Here is a 23,906-nt window from a genome sequence, read left to right on the forward strand (position 1 = left end):
TTTGTATTGTGTGTAAGCAAATATATATATATATATATATATTTTTTTTTAGAAAGCCCCTTTTCTCCCATAATAATGCAAATATAATTACTCAACTTCAAGGTACTTCAAATGGAACTTCAAAAGTACTTGAATCATGTACTAGAACTGAAATTCTGTTGGAAGTTTAAGATAAAATCAATTGTGAAATTGTTGCAAATAACCTGTGATTCTGAGTTGCCCCCAATTATTTTTAACTGAAATAGCTAAATAGTTGGTTAGTTCTAATCACGCTTTTTTATTTTATAACTTTAATTATATGAATCTGAAAAGTGATATAGAATAAAAAATAAGAGTAAAATGGCCTCCACTAATTTCTTTATGAAATATTGTAAATTTTGCTAAGATTTTCTTTTAATCAACACCAGAATCCCTTCAAATATTATTTTAAATGACAAGTATTAATAAAACACCTCACTTATTACACAAGTGACATTTATTTATTTCTCGGATTGTGATACTTTTTAATAACTCATTATTTGAAACTATGGATATTTCCAAAATAAACAGTGTACTTAAAAAAAACAAAAATATTGCTTATTTCCAGAGAATCAAATTAATAAATTGTTTGGTATTAATTAGAATGTGTAAAGAGCCCTGAAAGTACAAAAATATTTTGTAGAAAAATTAGTTAAAACCACTTCACTCTTTTAATTTCAAATCTGTATTTTTAAACTCAAGAACTTAGATAATTTATGTGACACAACAAAGAGTCCACTTCTCTGACTATATCACAATCATAGCCAATAACTACCAGAAAAACAGCTTACCTTTCGGTGACTTAATGTAAATGTTATTTTTTCAAGTTCATACAACGTGGGTGGGTTTGAGCTCATTGAGACTGAAATTACTGAAGATATGACTCTTTCCTCCTCTTCAGAATTATCATAATTTTGAGGTTTCAATAAGAAGTTATCAGATGATGAAAGCAAAGGACCAATATTCTTATAATACAAAAATGCAACTGCAACATTGCCTATCAATAAAATAAGTATATTTAGTGAAATTCTTATAAAACAAAGTGTATTTACACTCTTAAGATAAACATAAAAATTGAATAGAGAAACATTTTACATTAGGAAGTTATACAAATACCCAGATACTGAAATACGGACCACAATAAGCCCATGCCTGCATTGTTAAACCGTAGTAAGACATATTCTCTAACCTCTAAGATTTTGAAGGTAAGTATCCCCTTTGCACAAGCTATCTTTAGAAGAAAAATAGTCCTAGATAAATTTACACCAAAATCCTGACCAAGAACCAGAGTGTGAAGTGTATTCACTTGAATAATAAAATTTTGAGTTATTATGTCCTCGTATAAATATATGAATTTAAGAGGTATTGGGAGGAAATTATCACAGGCTGATAGAATCAAGAAAATTTAGAGTTGAAGGAGTTGTAACATGCCACTGAGTTCAAACTTATGCCCAATGAAATGGTTTCTATTTAACATTGATAACATGTAATTATGCAATGTCAGGGTAGAAAATTTATTTCCTTGAGAGGCGGCCATTATCCATGTCCCCTAAAACTCACCAAATGCAGTACAGCAGCATATAACCAAATAGTACAAAATTATAAATACAAATATTAATATCATCAAATACAAAGGACTGTAATAACAAAACTGGAAACCTCCACATCACATGAATAAATAGAATTATTTGGATATGACTGTGTGAGCTAGAAGTTGCCAAAGTGTATTGCTGTTTATGTTTTCTCTCTTAATCTTAAAAGGCACCTCAAGAGACATTGTTAAGAGCCTTGCGAAACCCAGATACATTACATAAAGGATTTTCCTCAAGTGCCATCTTACAAAACTTATATTAAAGAAAGTATGACATCATTGGGCTAGTGAAATTATGACTCCAAAAGATGACAACTATCCCAGCCTTTCCTATAAACAGACAAGGGCCTGAGGCAGGACTTGGATACCTGTTAGGTCAACATGACCAGGTCCAGTTGATGAACCACGTCGTGGGACAGTGGCATCTCAGGAGTTGTAGTAGAAGATGATTCAAAATCAAATGACAAATCAAAAGTATAAGATGGATTTTAAAAATCTACTAGTTACTGCTTTCCTTTGTGAAGAAAAATATTTACTTAACATCATTTTTTGACTTTTGGTATGGGGTGCCACAGAGAATCCTCCAAAACATCTTCTCACCTCCTTTCAAATATATTGTCTCAGTATTTATTTTTCCATTCCCAGGGTTTTGAACTTCCTCAATTCCTGTGATTTCTCACGAATTCGAGGCTTGATCTAGCTTTGAATTTTCTTATCAAACCTGTACCTTTTATTAAAAAATTAGGGCCTTATTCACTAACAAAGAGTACAAAAACTTTGAATAATTTGAACAGATTAGATCATTTCCTAATAAATCATCATCCATCCTTCCTAGTTTTTCGTCTTCACAATGCTTACTGTAGTCTTTTTGCCCTAATATCTGTCCTATATTTGTTAACATTACCATATGTTTACCAGGAACCAGACATAGCCTTCAATTCAATTGACAGAACACATATCTGAGCATTTACACAGTGCAAATAACTATGCTAAGTTCTGGAGATTTTGCTTTAGAATTAATACCGATATATGTTTGTTTAAAGATTCCCATTCAGTAGGTCTTCTTCCTTATTCTTATTTTATTTTGTTGCTTCTAATTCTTTTGAATGAAATTAATACTTTTTTATTTTGTGGTCCAAGCATAAGTTGCTTTCCAAACTATTAGAAAACTACTGAGGTGACAAGAGTTATGATTTTTCCTTATGTTAAATTCCCAAATCAATCTTACCCACATACACTATGCAATGAACTCCTTAGAGAATCATTGCTCTCAAACTGCTTTATTGCCACTTTAACTTGAGAATAACTAAAACCACTTCTCAATAGAGCTTCATATGCTGCTCTATTTTTTCACTTAAATGTTGATTTCATAAGTAATTTGAAAATAAATATGTGAAATCTCTTAAGAAAAGTCTGTTATCTTTCTATCATAAAACGATAGATCAGAGCATTGAATCTTGTTCTGTTCATTCTCAACCCTTCGTCCTTATGTTTCTAAAATTCAGTCTATAAAAAAATATATATTTAAAAATCCAGGGGCCAGGTACCATGGCTCAGGTCTGTAATCCCGAGAAGCTAAAGTGGGAGAATCACTTGAGGCAGGAGTTCGAGACCAGCCTGGGAAAAATGGCAAAACCATGTCTCTACCAAAAACAGAATAATTAGCCGGGCATGGTGGCATGTTTCTTTGGTCCCAGCTACTTGGGAGATTCAGGTGGAAGGATCACTGGAGCCCTGGGAGGTTGAGACTGCAGTGAGCCATGATCATGTCACTGTACTTTAGCCTGAGCAACAGGGTAAGGCCCTGTCTCAAAAAAGAAAAATAAAATTCACTTGTGCTGCACAGACCTCCTTTATTTTCCTACCAATGGTACTGTTTATGTTTTAAAGAATGCATGTGTTTTATCAGCTAATTTTTTCAATAAATTAATACATGCAGACATCTTTGAGAGGGTTTGATCAATGTGTTAGATTTGTCCTTATTTTTAAGATATAACCTTGAGCAAAACACATTTTCTTACTCTCCTTTATTGAGAGCTGATATTACTGTCCCTTTCAAATGTCACTTTGTCTGTGGGATCATTAAATATAACAAAGCTACCATACAATCAGACAAAATTTCTTCAGGATATTAATTCCATAACAATTTCATCATCTATCACCATAATCAGTATTTTCAATGTCTTTTTATCCAAATTCCAAACAGTACCAAGTTGTCTTTGAAATTTCAACAGTTAACACATTCTTTGGATTTGTTCCTAAATACGAAATGTATGCTTGGGTAATTAGAATACAGTATAATAGAGTAAAAGCCAAGGGTTCAATGTCAGTATGACTTAGTTATTTTTACTTCATTTATGGGTATTTCCCACTTTTGTGCAGAACATGACAAGAAAGAATAGAGGACACAAAAACACTTCTTTTTATGAAACAGTGTCTCTCCATGAGACAATATGTGTGTTGCAGTATATATATTCCATTGTATTTTGCTATTTTGTTGTTGTTGTTCTCATATAGGTAAAAATAGATTACTTAGAGAAAATAGGAAATATTATTATTATTTTCTTTGCAAAAATTTTATAATTCCTATTTCTCTAGGTAATATATTTTTACCTATATGAGAATAACAACACAGTTCTACTATCAGCAGAGTTTTTTTCTAAATGAATTACACTAAAATAACAGATAAATGATTAAATTGAAATAGTAGCTACTTACTTGCTAGTTAGGTACCAAGGAGAAGCTGATTTCTTTTTTCTTTTTTTTTCTTTTTCTTTTTTTTTTTTTTTTTTGAGATGGAGTCTTGCTCTGTCACCCAGGCTGGAGTGCAATGACGCGATCTCAGCTCACTACAACCTCCACCTCTGGGTTCAAGCAATTCTCTGCCTCAGCCTCCTGAGTAGCTGGGATTACAGGCACCTGCCACCACACCTGGCTAACTTTCATATTTTTAGTAGAGATGGGCTTTCATCATCCTGGCCAGGCTGGTCTTGAACTCCTGACCTCACGATCCACCCACTTTGGCCTCACAAAGTGTTGGGATTACAGGTGTGAGCCACCGCGCCCAGCCTGGAAAAGCTGATTTCTTTTTAGAAGAATCAGCTTTGATCAGTTCTGTACTGTCTACTGATGGGCATGGAACAAATTTATTAACTTTGCCCATTAGTTACATCATCCATATAAGAAAGATATTCAGTTATTTAATCATTAACTTGCCTGCTAGTACCAGAATTGAATCAACATTGAATTTTGATACAATTTTTAAAAACAGTTGTTTAGTTGAAGAGTTTACTATACAAAGACTAAGAAAAATACAAATTGAAAGAGAAATCTAAGCCTAAAAAACTTACTTTATCCCCAACCTAGCAAGACAGGCCAACATGCAAATTCAGCAAATACAGAGAGCACCACTGAGATACTCCACGAGAAGATCAATCCCAAGACACATAATCATATTCTCCAAGGCCAAAATGAAGGAAAAAATGTTAAGGGCAGCTAGACAGAGAGGGCAGGTCACCTACAAAGGGAAGCTCATCAGACTAAGAATGAACCTTTCAGCAGAAACTCTACAAGTCAGAAGAGACTGGGGGCCAATATTGAACATTCTTTAAGAAAAGAATTTTCAACCCAGAATTTCATATCCAGCCAAACTAAGCTTCACAAGCAAAGGAAAAATAAAATCCTTTCCAGACAAGCAAATGCTGAGGGATTTCATCACCACCAGGCCTGCCTTGCAAAAGCTCCTAAAAGGAGCACTGAATATGGAAAGGAAGAACTGGTTCTAGACACTGCAAAAACACATCAAAATATAGAGACACTATGAAGAAACTGCATCAGCTAATGTGCAAAATAACCAGATACCATCATGATGACAGGACCAAATTCACACATAACAATGATAACCTTAAGTGTAAGTAGGCTAAATGCCCTAATTTAAAGACACAGACTGGCAAATTGGATAAAGAGTCAAGACTCATCAGTGTGCTACATTCAGGAGACCTATATCTTGTGCAAAGACACACATAGGCTCAAAGTAAAGGGATGGAGGAAAATTAGCCAAGCAAATGGAAAGGAAAAAAAAAAGAAGCAGGAGTTGGCAATCCTACTCTCTGACAAAACAGACTTTAAACCAACAAATATCAAAAAAGACAATGAAAGGCATTACATAATGACAAAGGGATCAGTTCAACCAGAAGAGCTAACTACCCTAAATATATATGCACCCAATACAGGAGCCAGATTCATAAAAAAAGTGTTAGAGACCTACAAAGAGACTTAGACTCCCATCCAGTAATAGTGGGAGACTTTAATGCCCCCACTGTCCATATTAGATATATCAATGAGACAGAAAATAAACGTAACTAGAACTCAGCTCCGGATGAATTGGAACTAGTAAACATTTACAGAACTCTTATCACAAGATCAACAGAATATGCATTCTTCTTAGTGACACATGGTGCTTATTCTAAAATCGACTACATAATTGGAAGTAAAACACTCCTCAGCAAATGCAAAAGAATTGAAATCGTAATAGTCTCTCAGACCACAGTGCAATCAAATTAGAACTCAGGATTAAGAAACTCGCTCAAAACCGTACACTTACATGGAAGCTGAACGACCTGCTCTTGAATGAATCCGGGTAAATAAGGAAATTAAGGCAGAAAACAGGAAGTTCTTTGAAACCAATGAGAACAAAGAGACAACATACCAGAATCTATGGGACACAGATAAAGCAGTATTAAGAGGAAATTTTATAGCACTAAACGCCCACAACAGAAAGCTAGAAAAATCTCAAATCCATACCCTAGCATCACAATTAAAAGAGCTAGAGAAGCAAGAGCAAATTAATCCAAAAGCTAGCAGAAGACAAGAAATAACTAACATCAGAGCAGAATTGAAGGAGACAGAGACATGAAACCCCTCCAAAAAAATCAATGAATCCAGAAGCTGGTTTAAAAAAAAAATTAACAAAATATACCACAACCTAGGCTAATAAAGCAGAAAAGAGACAAGAATCAAATAGGCTCAATAAAAAATGATAAAGGGGATATCACCACTGACCCCACAGAAATGCAAACTACCATCAGAGAATACTATAAACACCTTTATGCAAAAAAACTCGAATATCTTGAAAAAATGGTTAAATTTCTGGGTACATACAACTTCCCAAGACTAAACCAAGAAAGAGTCAAATCCCCGGATAGACCAATACCAAGTTCTGAAACTGAAGAAGTAATTAGTAGCCTCCCAAACAAAAAAAGCCCAGAACCAGATGGATTCGCAGTCTCTGGAATTCTACCACAGGTACAAAGAAGGGCTGGTATTATTCCTTCTGAAACTATTCCAAACAACTAGGGTCTCCTCCCTAACTCATTTTATGAAGCCAGCCATCATACTGATTCCAAAACCTGGCAGAGACACAACAAAAAAGAAAACTTCAGGCCAATATCCCTGATGAACATCGATGCGAACATCCTTAATAAAATACTGGCAAATTGAATCCAGCAGCACATCAAAAAACTTATCCACCACAATGAAGTCGGCTTCATCCCTGGGATGCAAGGTCGCTTCAACATACACAAATCAATAAATGTAATCCATCACATAAACAGAACCCAAGACAAAAAACTACATGGCCATCTCCATAGATGCAGAAAAGGCCTTCGATAAAATTCGGCATCCCTTCATGTTAAAAATTATCAATAAACCCGATGTTGATGAAACATATCTTAAAATCATAAGAGTTATGATTTATGACAAACCCATAGCCAATATCATATTGAAGAGGCAAAAGCTGGAAGCATTCCCTTTGAAAACTGGTACAAGATAAGGATGCCCTCTCTCACCACTCCTATTCAACATAGTATTGGAAGTTCTGGCCAGGACCATCAGGCACGAGAAAGAAATAGAAGGTATTCAAATAGGAAGAGAGAAAGTCAACTTGTCTCTGTTTACAGATGACATGATTGTTTATTTAGAAAACCCCATCATCTCAGCCTCAAAATTCTTTAAGCTGATAAGCAACTTAATCTAAGTCTCACAATACAAAATCAATGTGCAAAAATCACAAGCATTCTTTTACACCAACAATAGACAAGCAGAGAGCCAAATCATGAATAAACTTCCATTCACAATTGCTACAAAGAGAACAAAATACCTAGGAATACAGCTAACAAGGGATGTGAAGGACCTCTTCAAGGGGAAGTACAAATGACTGCTCAAGGAAGTAAGAGAGGACAAAAACAAAAGGAAAAATAGTCCATGCTCATGGATAGGAAGAATCAACATTGTGAAAATGGCCATACTGCCCAAAGTAATTTATAGATCCATGCTATTCAAACTACCATTGACATTCTTCACAGAATTAGAAAAAAAAATACTTTAAATTTCATATGGAGTCAAAGAAGACCCCATATAGCCCAGACAATCCTAAGCAAAAAGAACAAAGTTGGAGGCATCACACTCCTTGACTTCGAACTATACTACAAGGCTACAGAAACCAAAACAGCATGATACTGGTACCCAAAAGAACAGAGACCTCAGAAGTAATCCTACACATCTACAACCATGTTATCTTCGATAAACTTGACAAAAACAAGCAAAGGGGAAAGGATCTCCTATTCAATAAATGGTGCTGGGGAAACTGGCTAGCCATATGCAGAAAACTGAAACAGGACCCCTTCCTTATACCACAGACAAAAATTAATTCAAGATGGATTAAAGACTTAAATGTAAAACCCAAAACCATAAAAACCCTGGAAGAAAATCTAAGTAATACCATTCAGGACATAGGCATGAACAAAAACTTCATGACAAAAACATCAAAAGCAATTGCAACAAAAGTCAAAATCGAAAAATGAGATCTAATTAAACTAAAGAGCTTCTGAACAGCAAAAGAAGCTATCATCAGAGTGAACAGGCAACCTACAGAATGGGAGAAAATTTTTGCAATCTATCCATCTGATAAAGGTCTAATACCCAGCATCTACTAGGAACTTAAACAAATTTACAAGAAAAAAAATCAAATAACCCCATCAAAAAGTGGGCAAAGGATATGAACAGACACTTCTCAAAAGAAGGCATTTGTGCAGCCAACAAACATGAAAAAAAGCTTGACATCAGTGATCGTTAGAGAAATGCAAATCAAAACCACAAGGAGATACCATCTCATGCCAGTCAGAATGGCAATTATTAAAAAGTCAAGAAACAATAGATGCTGGTGAGGCAGTGGAGAAATAGGAACGCTTTAACACTGTTGGTGGGAATGTAAATTAGTTCAACCATTGTGGAAGACAGTCATGATTCCTCAGGGATCTAGAACCAGAGATACTATTTGACCCCGCAATCCCATTACTGGGTATATACCCAAAGGATTATAAATCATTCTACTATAAAGACACTGCACACGTATGCTTATTGCAGCACTATTTACAGTAGCAAAGTTATGGAACCAACCCAAATGCCCATCAATGATAGACTGGATAATGAAAATGTGGTATATATACACCACAGAAAACTATGCAGCCATAAAAAGGAATGAGATCATGTCTTTGCAGGTACTTGGATGAGAGCTGGAAGCAACCATCCTCAGCAAATTAATACAGGAACAAAAAACTAAACAGCACATGTTCTCACTCATAAGTGGGAGTCGAAATATGAAAACACATAGACACTGTGAGGGGAACATCACACACCAGGGCCTGCTGGGGCGTGGGGAAAGAGGGGAGGGAACTTAGAGGATGGGTCAATAGTTGCAGCAAACCACCACGGCACATGTATAACTGTGTAACACACCTGCATGTTGTGCACATGTTTCCCAGAACTAAAGCAAACATTACAAAAAAAACCCTATTTTTAAAAAATCTCTATTTTTCTTCCTCACACAATCACAAATTTTGTCTCACGATGAAGAATATGATGGATTATTGAGGAAGAAAAATTAAAGGAACTGAAAATATGGTGACTTTGCTGTATAAGGAGTAGTAAAATCAGAGCTTTGTATATTTTCATTAGAATTTCAAACATTTCAGACAGTAACAAAAGTTGGAGTTAAGACAAGGACCCAGATATTGTCAGCCAAAATCCTCCCCAGTATTTATATCAGAATGGAAATCTCAAGTAAGAATATGGATATTCTGTATACTGTACATACATCATATGTTTTTATAGGAAACCACACCTGTTCTATGTACATATGACATAATCAAATGCATGATAAGTACTTACTGCAAATTCACTGATATATTGTCTGTTAGATTTTTAAAGTCCTACCATTTGAATTATATGCAGCTTTTCTCTTTGGGAATATATTTATATAATCTCCGTCCACATTCATATGAGGATGAATATGTTTCATTTTAGACGAATCAATAAAGAAAACTTTGAGAGCTGAAACAAAAACATGAAAACAGAAAAACCTGAAATTAGTTTAATCAATATACATGATAAATATATTAGCTTAGAGATAATTTCGTCCATCATTATTGTGTTTCAACTTATTTATAGCAGGTAGAGTGAACATATTCGTAACACGTTTGGACAATGTAATATATGTGTTAAAAATCTGACTCAAGTTTTAATTTTTTAATTTCACTATGGCACTCATGGTTTAACTTTTTTTTGAATTAAATAAAATATAATATGTGTATGTAACCAAGGAAGCTGTAAAATTACAATTACTAAAGCAAAGATAAGCAACTACAATGTCTTACAGAATAGTGTCTATAACTCACTAATGAGTGATTTAATTAAACGTTTGAGTGATAATTCCTTTGACCTGCTGTATTATCACCATTTTCATGCAGAAACATTATAAAAATATAGAACACCTCTATGTTAGTCATAATCCTTGAAACTCTGATTTAGAGTAAATGATGAATCCTGATGAGATTTTTGTAAATCTGCAGTTGCACAGCAGAATGCCACTCAGAAAATGCAGTAAAGATGTATGCAGTGATTATTTCAGCAAACTTACCTTGCTTCCTCATAAAAACTTTATAGGCATCCTCAATTTGACACAAGATTCTGAATATTTTAGGTATGAATTTGCATGAAGCAAGAAACATTCTAATTTGCTATGTTGATTGCTTTATGTTATCAACATGCAAAGGATTCCTAAATAGAAGTTTAAATGTGTTATATCCGGCTGGGCATGGTGGCTCATGCCTGTACTCCCAGCAGTTTAGGAGACCGAGGCAAGTGGACGGCTTGAGGTCAGGGGTTTGAGACCAGCCTGACCAACATGGTGAAACCCTATCTCTACCAAAAGAACAAAAATTAGCCAGGCATGGTAACACACACCTGTAATCCCAGCAAGTCGGGAGGCTGAGGCAGGAGAATTGCTTGAAACCAGAAGGTGGAAGTTGCAGTGAGCTGAGATTGCGCCACTGCACTCCAGTGTGGGTGACAGAGTCAGACTTTGTCTCAAACAAACAAACAAACAAACAAACAATATCCAAAAGATCATTGGTCAAGGTAGACCCTGACAAGTCATGAGATGACGGACTCAAAATGACAAAGGAGTAATGTACTCTGACCATTTAATGGCTGTACAGTTCAGGAATCAGAAAAGGTGGACACGATAGGAAGGAGACAACACTTGTGGATTTATCCTTTTTACAAGTACTTTATTCACAGTGCTCTTGCAGTATGCATCACCATTCATTTCTACACTAATAAAACTACTTTCAATGTAATCAGTACTAGTTTCAACACCATGCCTCCTAACCCCCACCCAAGACTTTGAAAATGGCTTATTTGGAAAACATGATTACTTTGAAATGGACCCTTGTTTCTTACCTATATCCGTTGAATTGGTATCAAACTGAGTGGTCTTTTGGAAGCTCTGGGATAGCCTTAAGGTAGCTCGTTCAACAGTGTGCATAAGTTTTGTAAGATGTGTTCTCCTATGATTCACAGATAACTTGTCCCAAACTGCAAATGTATCCCTTTGAACAAAATTATTCACGGTTTTCACCAATTCCTATTGAAAAAAAGTATATCTTTTAGAAATGTTAGAATCCTACACTAATCACAGATGAAAGGAAAAATTCAAAGCTCAATTATATTAAGAGTTAAAGCTGAACATACTTACAGTAAGAGTTGAATTAGAAAGGGTGTCCTTGGCTGAGATAGTGTTGTTCTTATAACCTAGTAATGAAGATGATTCAGCTAATATTTCTATATATGTAATTATATCTGTTGGTGAAAGATCTGTTACAGAATTTCTATAAACTTCTTGTAGCAAAGCCACAGGTTCTTTTATGGGTCTAATCTGAGCAAAAAAATGAGTCCAGAAAAAGGAAACTAAATTAGTTCTACTGGAGTTTTATAAGAAAAAAACTTAGATGTTAAATTTATTCTGAGTTGGTTTTCTCGGTCTACACATAAATAATATCAAACTAATAAACCTAGACTATAACATGCATCACTGAAACCTGAATTTATTTACAAGAGATTAGCAAATAACTTAAAAGTATAGACTTTACCTTAGAAAAGAAACAGAGCATGTTTGAATTAATAATTTTTTAAAAATGAGTCTTCAAAATAACTTCCTATTCTTCAGTATAGAATTATATCCTAGCCAATGAATCTACCTTAATACTTGAACTCTTTAGTACTTATAAATATTGATATCCTAAGCAATAAATGATAATACTTTAAATTAGATTTTAATCAACCAAAGAAAACTCTTTACAATGTGATTAAATGAAAATTTGCTTTAAACTGATAGTTGATTACTCATGTTGAGATTCACATTCTCAATCATATGACAATTATTTTATAAATCACCTACTTTATTTGGTCTTTGAAATGTTCTCTTTTAAGTATCAAATCTAGGTGCATTCAATTATGTCTACTTAGAATGTGGGAATGGGTCTAGAGTCAAAGTATCTCTTTACTATTTTTTAATCAACTTTTTTACATAAAATGAATTTTCCAACATATGGAGTATTGAAAATGTAGCATATTAAATATGTAAAAGGCCTTTTAAATAATTTGGGGATTTTCAAATTAACCCTGTCTTTGATGCAAACATGGTGCTTAGATCTCTATATGTAAACGTTTTTAACTCTCCCTAAAATTCAGCTACTGGTTACTCTTCTTGAAATGTGTGACATTGAAAGCATTTTAATTGAAACCAAAATGTCAAAATAAAATAAATTGTTAACTGTTGTACTTACTTTTGTTAAAGTTTTATTAATATTTGCAGCAATACAGACATTATCTAAATGGCAGTTTGCATTCACATTTTCTGTAGAAAAAAAACAGATTATATAGTAAGTTTTAAAAAGTATTTTTGCCTAAGCTGATCATATACATCCCAATTATCTTGCTCACTTATTTAAATGTTAAAAGGACATTCTCTAACACTTGAACTTCCTCTGCAGTTTTAGAATGTGCAATATTTTACAGACAATGAAATAAAGGAGTTTTAAGGACCAAGGAATGTTAGTACCATAAAATGTTATCTACAATTTTGATTAAATTTAAAAAAAAAGGCTTTCATTTCTTTATTCCATAGAACATAAAGGAATGCAGGCACATTTCTTGGAAGATGTAGCTCTGTGGTACTTCACAACTGTGTATTACACATTTTATATAGTTCTTTGATCATACATAAAATTTAATAATGTAATTTACATTGACAGTAAGTGCCATCATTAAGTGTGAACTGTGATTTTCCTGTGTATGTCTGATAACCTTCTTTGCAGGAGCAGTTATACCCACCATTCACATTTCCCCATATGGCATGATCACCACAGACAACTGACTCACTGACTCACTGTACTCATCTATATCTGGAAATACTAATATTTGAAAAAAATTTTTTAGTGCTCATATACTTGCTACCTTGTTGAAAATAGTGTTACTTATGATTAGTGGTTTCATGTCAAATTTTATAAGAAAGTTAGAGAAATACCATCATTTAGACAATGGCATAACAAACTTAGCTGCATATACTTTTTAGATTTAATTCCTCCAATCAATTTTGATAGAGTATTGAAAATATTATTCATGGGCCACACTCTCAGATTGAATTGCATGATTAATCAACAAAGTCATTACAGTAATTTCCATCATTGATGATGTAACACTTAGTTCTAATTTAACAAAGACCCAATTTAAGAAATACATTTAAACCTATTTGTTTTCTAGCATCAAACTAAACTGACTTCAATAACTCAGTGTAATCTGGAGGATAGAAGAGTGACCCAATTTCTTTCCAAAACTTCATTTTTGCATGTAAGTTAACCTAAAAAACTAAGATGTAGCAGAACATGTGATTGAATTCCCTTAAAATTTTATCACAACTTATTACTTTTGTTCAGGTTATATTTTACTAGGGTTCTTAACACACAATCATCATAAATAAAATAATACATTATACAGAATTAAGTCTTACATTCTCAAAAGCCAAGTATTGAGGTTGTAACAAAGGCCCTCGGTTTTAAGCTTACATAGTTTATATTCTTAACTTAAAACTTTACTTACTACAGTGAAATATGCTTTACATTATAAATAGAGTATAAATAATCTGCTACTAGAGAAAAAGATTCTAAGGAACTGAAGAGTCTAGATCATTACCTTGAATTAATGCAAATTTTTATGTTTCTACCCCAGGTCTGACATCTTCAAGATACTTTATATTAAATTAATAAATGAACATATAATCTTAAATTTATGATTTGATTAAAACTAATAGGGTGTCATAATACTCTTTGCTGTAGAAAAAGGGTGTGTAATCAATGTCTAATTTAAAATGTCATCTAACTAGTTATCTTAAATGTAGCTGTTCCTAATTTCTCATTCAAAAATCCAACAAAGATCTAGAAAACACATCCAAATTCGCACCACCAAAACCAAAAATGGAAAGTGAGCCTCTTGCTAGATTCTTAAATAAAGTTCCATTCACTACAAAGGTGATGGTACTAGATTTACAAGGTCAGCTAATAGCCCAGGCCTAAAAGGTTAGAACAGCTCTTGTTCTTCCGATAAGTATATGTATTCACAATCTGTACTACCCAGAAATCTGAGCTCACCACTTCTAAAGAAACACAAATGCTCTCGTACCACCCTCACCTCTCATCCTCTCATTTCTAGGTGTATTCAGGACCTATCACTCCACAAAAATGAATGAACAGAAAATGAAGTAGGGAACAAGTAGTGACAAGTGACCTCGGGATATGGAGAACCATCAAGAAAAGCATTCTAGGCTGGGCTAAAGACAGAAGCACTCAGAAGGAAGTGCAGACTAGGGTGGTCATTTGTCATGAAATCAATGAAGTGAAAAAACTATATAGGACTAAAGCAAAGATGAGTCTTTTTTGGAGCTGAACTGTTGAAGCACCAAATGTTATACTCCAACTGGGAAAACACCCCAATGAAAGTGTGAACAGACCTATGAAGCATCATAAACAAAAACGAAAAATTTTTTTAATGAGCAAGAAAACTACTATGTTCTTTGAATACCTTTGTTTTGTAGGTGAGATGCCTTCTATGGGTAACAGTAAACAAGATGGTGATTTCTCTCAATTTCAAATCCTTTAAATGTGCGACATTCTTAGAAACTTCATCCCAAACCCAATCTCTGAGAAACATAAAAATCTTCACTCCACGAACTCAATTTCCATCCTCCTTCTTGCACTTTGGACTTTAATATCCAGTGAAACTTGCTTGGCTACAATGAATGTGCCTGTCATTTTGCAGCAAGATCCACACTAATTTCTATTGCAATCTCTTGCAAGTCCAAATGGCTAAAACCTACAGTTACCTCTTTCCTGAAGGAAAAGTCTCTGGGATTGATAATTAGAAGATCTAAATTCAAATCCTGACTATAACATTAATTAGCTATGTGATGACCTTGAGTAATATCTTAAAAAGACACCTTCTAGGCCAGGTGTGGTGGTTCACGCCTGTAATCCCAGCACTTTGGGAGGCCAAGGCGGATGGATCACAAGGTCAGGAGATCGAGACAATCCTGGCTAACATGGTGAAACCTCATCTCTACTAAAAGCACAAAAAATTAGCCAGGCATGGTGGCAGGCGCCTGTAGTCCCAGCTACTTGGGAGGCTGAGGCAGGAGAATGGTGTGAATCCGGGAGGCAGGGCTTGCAGTGAGCCCAGATCGCGCCACTGCACTCCAGCCTGGACAACAGAGCCAGACTCTGTCTCAAAAAGAAGACAGCTTCTAACCCAAAAGAGTTCTACCTCATGAACAAACAAGAAAATGTATGGGAAAGTGGAATAGTGCCTAGGATATCATTGCCACCTGATACTGTAACTGGAAAATCAGGACTGGTGATTCTACTCATATTGCATATTTTCCTAATAGCAGGAGCCTTGTGTAGTATGTTTTAAGATACAGATAAATAAAGAGTGTTTTCTTTTAGGTTACCATATCTTAGTAATCTCCAAATCTCTATAAAAAGAACCTCTTTCCTATCGTAATGAAAGCTAAATCTCTGTTAGGTAATTGTTTAAGTCTGGCTAGATTTGACAGACCTGATTTACTGATTGACCCATTTTTCTCACTACCAACTTACAATTTGATTTTAAATTAACAATTTGATATCACTAAATGCAAGCATATCATTAACAATCTTAACTCATTTGCAACATTTCTGTTAACAGGTGATGCTTGGTTGTGCATAGTGGCTCACACCTGTAATCCCTGCACTTTAGGAGGCTGAGACAGCAGAATCACTTGATTCCAGGAGTTTGAGACCAGGCTGGCCAACATAGCAAGACTCTGTCTCTACTAAAAAAAATTTAAAATTTAGTCAGACAAGGTGTTGTGTAGTGTAGTCCCAGCTATGTCGGAAGCTGATACAGAAAGATCACTTGAGCCCAGAAGTTCCAGGTTTCAGTGAACCATAACTGCACCAATGCACTCCAGCCTGGGTAACAGAGTGAAACCTCAGCTCAAAAATAAAGATAATAATAATGATGATAATAATGTTATGCTTTTTCCTGTGTATAATTAGCCAATCCAGCAACATTTTATCATAATCTTCTTTCAAAACATGATCATATGATGGTTATGATTCTTATGATCAATAATAGAGTTTTCTAATGTGTAACTCACAGACTGCCAAAGAAAGATAAAATGTTCAATTACAGTAAATAATTTTCAAAGACAAAATTTAATATTATTCAAAGTTAGAAAAAAAATCTACAATTATCATAGAGTACTCCAGGCAGTAGGACATGACAAGCAGTAAATAATGCTGTAAAAGACATGATGAAATTGAAGAAATTCATGGCTTCTATTAATTTGGTTTCAGCAGATTAACTTTACTATTGGATGCCTCAGCTTTCCCATTTGTGAAATTCTGGTGTGTAACTAGGTTTCTCAGGAGCTAGACTTCCGAAGTTCCGTTTTACTGTGATTCCAATGGGAGGAAAAATATGTGCAGTGCTAAATCTCACCCAGCGCCTTCTGCAGCAAAATGACCTCACATGTGGAAAAGAGTATTTGAATATGGACTAAAGGTAAAGAATTTTGCTTGAGTCATGTCTTGTCCTATATCAAAGTCTTCCATTTTTTATTCATAGAGATTTTAATGACTATAATTACCAGAAATGTCAAATTTAAGGATGAGCTAAAATTTCAAATCAGAAGCAATACACTGTAAGGTGATATACTAATGTAAAAAGGAAATAGATTTATGTTTCTCTGTTCAGATTCCCTGAGGATTATGATATTGTGCAACAAAAATTACTGCAGGACTGAAATAAAATGAAATAGCACACTGCTTCTCAAAAAAGCTTAATCCTCAAGGACAACAAAAATTGATGAGAAATAACATTTTTCTAGAGAATGAGTTTTTCACTGAATAATCCATCAAACAAAACGGGTAGAAACAGAAGGGCTCAATATTGGGCGTTAGGCTTTAATAAGGTTAGTGTATTTACCGACTACTTAAAATAGCTAAAAAGGGAATTAGCACAAACTTAGGCCCATTCCACCTTACCGCAATAGAAATTGAGTATCAAGAGAGTCTTCAACTACAAATATACTATCCCCATAAAATGTTGCCATTCAGTCATCTTTGTGTGTTTGTGTTTTCTCTGTATCTATGATTCAGTGTTTTCTAGTGCAGAAATTCTCTACTTCAAGGAACATGAACAGAGAAATATAATCCTTTGTGAGTTGAGGATTATTAAAAGTAAACATGATCAGATAAAAAGACAGATGTATTCTACACACAAGAGACATTAGGGAATGGAGAGCAAAGTTAAAACTGTATTAAATTACAGTGATTAAGTTGTTACAAGTTAGACTTCTTCACTGACTGGAACATTTCCACTAAAGTTTGCAGGGCTACATATTAGAACTGAACTACTAAAGGTAAAAAGCACATTATATGACATTCTAAGACTATAACAATAATATAGGCTTGAGAAGAACAAACAGTGAAGTACTGTAAGTTTTCTGGGCAGAATCTCATTGATTCCTATTTCCTGAGTATGTTATTATGCTATATTGCAATAAAACTTTTCTCTAGAAACACTAAAGGTAAGTTTACCATTCAACAGTAATAGTATTATTTTCTCATATGTTTGGATATTTTATACCCTTGCAAAGTTTGATCCAGTGTATCTGGATGATTCAGATCAAAGAGATATTTAAATGGTCTACTACACATTTAAGTATTCCATGGAAAAAACAAAGGGTTTTTAGATACAAAACTGTGAGTCTAGCCTTACCTTTATCCAAAATGTATGAGTCTAGAGTAGCCCTTCACTTCATTGGCAATAAAATGAGGAAAATAAAATCTTCCTTTTTTTACATAGCAGAGTAAATGTTGTGAAGCGTGGGTACATGAGACTGGATGATTTCTTTAATACAGACATTTCACATATACATTTTTTGAACATTGTCTCATAGCTTACCATCCTAGCACTTCGAGAGACCGAGGCAGGCAGATTGCCTGAGCTCAGGAGTTTGAGACCAGCCTGGGCAACACGGTAAAACCCTGTTTCTACTAAAATACAAAAAATTAGCCAGGTGTGGCGGCATGCACCTGTAGTCCCAGCTACTCGGGAGGCCGAGGAAGGAGAACTGCTTGAACCTGGGAGGCGGAGGTTGCAGTGAGCCAAGATTCCACCACTGCACTCCACCCTGGGTGACAGAGAGAGACTCTGTCTCAAAAAAAAAAAAAAAAAGGTCTCACTGGGACACTAATCAAAGGCTTTAGTGTGATCGAGATTAACTTGAATATCTATCTCTTTTATCTAGCTATATCATTTAGAAGCAGCACATTAGCCTTCTCCATGTTGCATGTAGTTTCCTGAATTCTATTCCCATGTCTAACCTTGGCTACATGATTACATTCTCAGGGCCTCCGCATACCTATTAATTTTGTAGATTGCCAATCATAATTAATTCTAATAGTGATTGATGAGTTGAATATTTTTTGTAAACCATGCTTAAGATGATTTAAAATTTATTTTCAAAGTTAAAGTCTTTGGCTCCAGAGAATTCACTTCTGAAAATTATTCATCTGTTGAAGTTTATAAATAATTATTTTTTCTCAGGCTGGAATCCAATTCTCTAGGATCTGATCAATCACATGCATCACCAAATTACAACAGAAGGATATTTTAAAAAATAGTCTAGGTCCTCCCTTTAGACCCACAATAAGTGAAAAATCACTTAAAAATTACATTGAAATTATTTTCCCTAAAAAGGATGTTTTCGTGACCCTACATGATTTTATAAATAATTTTCTGACTATAGTGTTCAGAAAAACTTAAGGCATATCTGAAGTGTGACTTTTATCAAAGCAGAGATAAAACCACTAGAACAATTATTTTATAAATGATGATTGTCTGAAAAATATGTAGAACCCATCACAGGGTGCACATTTCCAAAGGCATGAATATCTTTTAATGCAAGTGACAATTTTCTTGAAGTATTAAATTATTCTAAAGTATAAACATTTATTCTGTTGTTTGCCACTATACTAGATCTCAAGGCTCCATGAACATTTCTCTCTCTTTTATTTTATATTTTTGCAAACTTATTCTCTCAAAAATTAAAAAAAAACTTTTTCCTGTATCCTTGGATAAATATCCCATAGACTTTAAAACACTGGAGAAATAAAGACATTAAGTAAATTTCTGAAAGTATTTAACACTTAGGGTACAATCAAGGTCTGGCAGAATTTGGTTTGAATATGTTTTATCTCTAGGGGTAATAAACAATAAGAGATATGTACAAATTCTAACTTAGATAACCAAACTTACCTATACAGATGGTTCCATCATTAGTGATAAACCTGTCTTGGTTATTGCTGGATCTGAAGCCAGGTACACACATACAATAATAACTTCCTTCTGTGTTAGTGCAATTAGCATTTTCACCACAGGACTGAGTTAAATTTCCACATTCATTATCATCTGTCGGCATATCAATTTAAAAGATTATTTTTATAGAATTGACATAAATTCCAACTATTTTCCATCAGCATTTTGGAATTTTTACTGTTAAATAGTTTAAGGTATATTATGTTTATATCTACAAGCCTTAGTACTAAAGAATCCATATTCCACACTTGTCTTATCCTTGTTTATAATATGAGATTTTCTTTGTATTTGCAAAGCAAAATAGGATCTCTTACTTTAAAACACTAGATGTAACTATTAAATCTATGTGGTAATATCTTTCAAATTTTTATATGTAATTTAATTATAACCATGTCAACAAATATATGCTCATTTTGAATTTATAGTACTCTTCATAATCCATCAAAAGCACAACATAAATTAAAAATGAAAAATCAGAAATTATAAATTGACATGTTCTTATCATGTATTATTTATTTTCATCCATTGTTCCACAGAAAAAATTTGCATTACTCAGCATGCAATCTTTTCATGTATTCATTAATGCATTTATTTACAACTATATGCATTATATTGGTCCACAGAAGAGTATACAATACAATAAATTAAAAAGTAAATAATACAGTCTTTACCTTTATACTCTTACAATATAATTTATCAGGGAAGACAAAGATTCATAACCCCTTTTTAAATATCAGAAGGCAAATTTATATTATCTGTTAAATAAATTGATTGGAATATATGTGCTTCTTAGAGATTATCATAATGGTCTGGAGGAGAATATTTTCCAGTGACATGAAACCCCGTTGTGTGTTAAAAAACATAGCTCAAGTCCCAACCCCAAGGTGTCTATGAATGTGACATTGTTTGAAATAGGCCCTTTGGATATATAATTAAAGAAAAACAAGGTCATACTTGATTATGGTGTGTGCTAATTCAATGATTGACATCCTTATAAAAGGAGGGAAATTTGCACATAGAGACACAGAAGAGATGGCTTTGTGAAGACAGAGGCAGAGATTAAAAGATGTAACTGCAAGTCAAAGAATGGCAAGGATAGTTGGCAACCACAAAAGTTAGAGGGGGCAAGGAAGGATTCTTCCCTAGATGTTTTTACGTTTTTGAAGCAGCATGGTCTGCTGACACCTTGATTTTAGACTTTTAGCCTCCAGAACTGTGAGAGAATCCACTAATTTGGTCATAATTTTTTATGGCAGCCCTAAAAAACCGATAGACTAAAACTGGAAAATATAGCATAGGTAAGTATCAGAGAGAAAGAGACGAAGAAAGGAAACTAAAGGAATAAAAAATTTTGGACAAAAATGCAGGCAGAAAAGTGACCGGGATATTCTGAAGATTGTAAGGGGCCTAATTGGGGAGCACAGAGAGAAATCATAGGGGAATCGTAAAAACAAGTCAGGTTTGAAAAATGTCTGGAATCTTTATTCTTCATTTTATTCAAACCAGGCTTAATTTCTTTTTCAAGGGTGAGTTGTGTAACATTTAATTTATATACTGGCTATTGCTCACATATAGTAATTACTAAAAGTTGAAGATTTATTCTAAATGTTTTATAAATATTAATTAGCTTAATGCTTTATAGAAGCTCTAGAAGGTAGGTATTATTATCTTTAACTAATGAGAAAAAATAGAGCAGACGGAGCCCAGGCATCATATCTAAGAGTTTTTTCTTTGTGGCATCAGATCGCTTTTTATTTTACCATAGATACCTTCCTGGCAGGTTGAGAGGGAATCTCAAGTTCCCTTGAAAATTTTAATCCCTAGCATTTGAGCTGATTTATTATTGGGAAGACAGAAGAGCAGAGCAGCAAGGGAAGAATTTTGAGCTTCTCCTGGAGACTAACAATTTTGAGATATGAAAGAACAAAGAAGGTTGAGTTATCAAAAGTTTCTATAGGCCAGGCAGGTAATGTAAAAGTTTGATTCCATCAGAACCAGGCAATAGAAAGTGGTGTTGTGTAGCTTGTGCTACCAGTAAGTACACACTCACTTAAAAAATTTAAAATTAAAAAAAAATTGAAAAGCATATTTAAGACTCTGTATTTAGATTTAGCATTTTGCCAGGCACTTGTCAAATGTCCCTAAAGCACAACATATGGAGGTAGGAGGAAGAAAGAAAAATTGCTGAAATAGGACAATAAAGTAAGAAAAATTGTGAATGGTCTTCTATAAAATGCTGAAAATACTTTATTAACATGTATGTATTTAATTAATTTACCTATTTTGTATAAATAAATATATGATGCAACTCTATATGGCTATATATACTCAGAAAGTAGATACGTATGTCTATGTATGCATAAAATAGAAATTAAAGTAGTTTCTTAAAATTAACTGAGAGTGGCTCACAAATTGAAAATAAGCAAAATATTTGAACCATATTAGGTTTGATTCAATCATTCAGTTACTCAAATATTTATGGAGTTTCCCAGTTCCCAAAAGTGAATATGTCTATACTGGGAAATAAGTAAAAATTAATCAAAAAGTCAGGATCTGTGCCCTGCTGTCAGAGTTCACATTCTAAAGGCAAGTTAACACAGAAGCATATAATTGAGTTTTTATTAAAATAAAAGTTTTCATTTTTATCTTTAAATTTGACTCCATTCATGGCATACTGGGAGAAGTTGATATTAAACTTTAAAAGCAATTGGTTCTCATATCAGTTATTGGTAATATAGAGGACGATGAGGATTGCATCCCTTGTGGGCTATAGCTGCAAAAATGATATGCAAAAATATAGAGAAAAAGAACTCACGAGGTCTGAGGTATTGGTTGGAGTCCAAGAAAATGAACCACTTTATATCACCTGACTGTTTGTAAAAATAGATTAACTTGCCAATATGTTGCTTAACTCTAAAATGTTGTTACTGGTCTTGGGTACTACATTAACAGGTAGAAAAAAACAAAAGTTGCTATTAATGTTTGTGTCTCTTCCTGCTGTATGGTTTTGAGTGCTTGACCTCTTTGCTTTCTTATCAAGAATTTGGAAAGGGAAATATTTCCTTATCTATCTCCCTATCTTCTGGGCTGGATATATGATATGGACAAATTCCCTAATGGTCCAACTCAAATCTTGTTCGGTAAAATACCACTTATCTGAAAGTAACCTCTCTCTTCCCTCAAGATAGTGGAGATAGGCAAGAAATTACCTTTGTGAAGTAATATATAAAATGAATTATTTAAATTGCCTTAAACTTTCCAGGGTCCAACTTCATAATAATTAATCTTCAAGGAGAAAGTTTCTCTGGATGGGTATAATATAGAAAAATAACAGTCTGCTTCTTGGGCACTCTTATTTCTAATGTTCAAATCAGTTCACCAGTTATACTACCTAATCCCTGTAACTAACTGTATAATTTTGGTGGATTGTAAAATAACTACTTAGATTAAGATGTCCCTTGAAAAATTCTTTAAAATACAATTATATTGGAGATATATTTTAAAATGTTATCAAAATGTTTTAATAAGGAAAAATATTTGGTATTCTCTGAGAAAAAATTCTTCCTTGTTCACCTCTGATACGCTGAGTTAAGCACAGCAAGACACAGGCATACACACAGCTCCTAGCTTAAAGGTATCCATAGCTACTGGAGAAGATGTACCAACACCCAAATTATTAGATTGTAGTGTGTGTCAAAAATAAAAGAGGTATTTAGTAGTACAGTGGCAACTGGAAGAAAACGGCTTCCTCAGGTCATTTGCAAGATCAAAGTGTAAAGATTATTGACAGAGAAGTATTAGAAAAGGACGTGATGTTTGGAGTCAGGTATTGAAGTATAAGCAAGAGTTTAGACAAACAAAAGGGGTCCCCACAATCCAATCAGGCAAAGGAAAAAGTTTACCTAAATGGCTGGAGGCCTGCAGGAACAGCATAATTTAGGGGAGAATTGAGTACTGTCAGACACTGGGCACGAGGCTTCAG

General features: G+C 34.1%; 1 protein-coding gene across 2 annotated transcripts in view; it reads right to left on the bottom strand.

The window, feature by feature from the left end:
- The window catches only part of ADGRL4 (adhesion G protein-coupled receptor L4), a 119,684-nt gene that overhangs the window by 40,094 nt on the left and 55,684 nt on the right, over positions 1-23,906 (bottom strand). For both annotated transcript variants that reach the window (XM_030913079.1, XM_030913080.1), the window contains exons 3-8: positions 19,865-20,017; positions 12,793-12,863; positions 11,703-11,882; positions 11,408-11,591; positions 9,881-9,997; positions 810-1,015 (exon numbers count right to left, since the gene is read on the bottom strand). In XM_030913079.1, coding sequence (XP_030768939.1) covers positions 810-1,015; positions 9,881-9,997; positions 11,408-11,591; positions 11,703-11,882; positions 12,793-12,863; positions 19,865-20,017 — 911 coding nt within the window. The remainder of the gene's footprint in view (positions 1-809; positions 1,016-9,880; positions 9,998-11,407; positions 11,592-11,702; positions 11,883-12,792; positions 12,864-19,864; positions 20,018-23,906) is intronic.

This window comes from Rhinopithecus roxellana, chromosome 12 (genome assembly GCF_007565055.1).
Source record: "Rhinopithecus roxellana isolate Shanxi Qingling chromosome 12, ASM756505v1, whole genome shotgun sequence".
NCBI lineage: Eukaryota > Metazoa > Chordata > Mammalia > Primates > Cercopithecidae > Rhinopithecus > Rhinopithecus roxellana.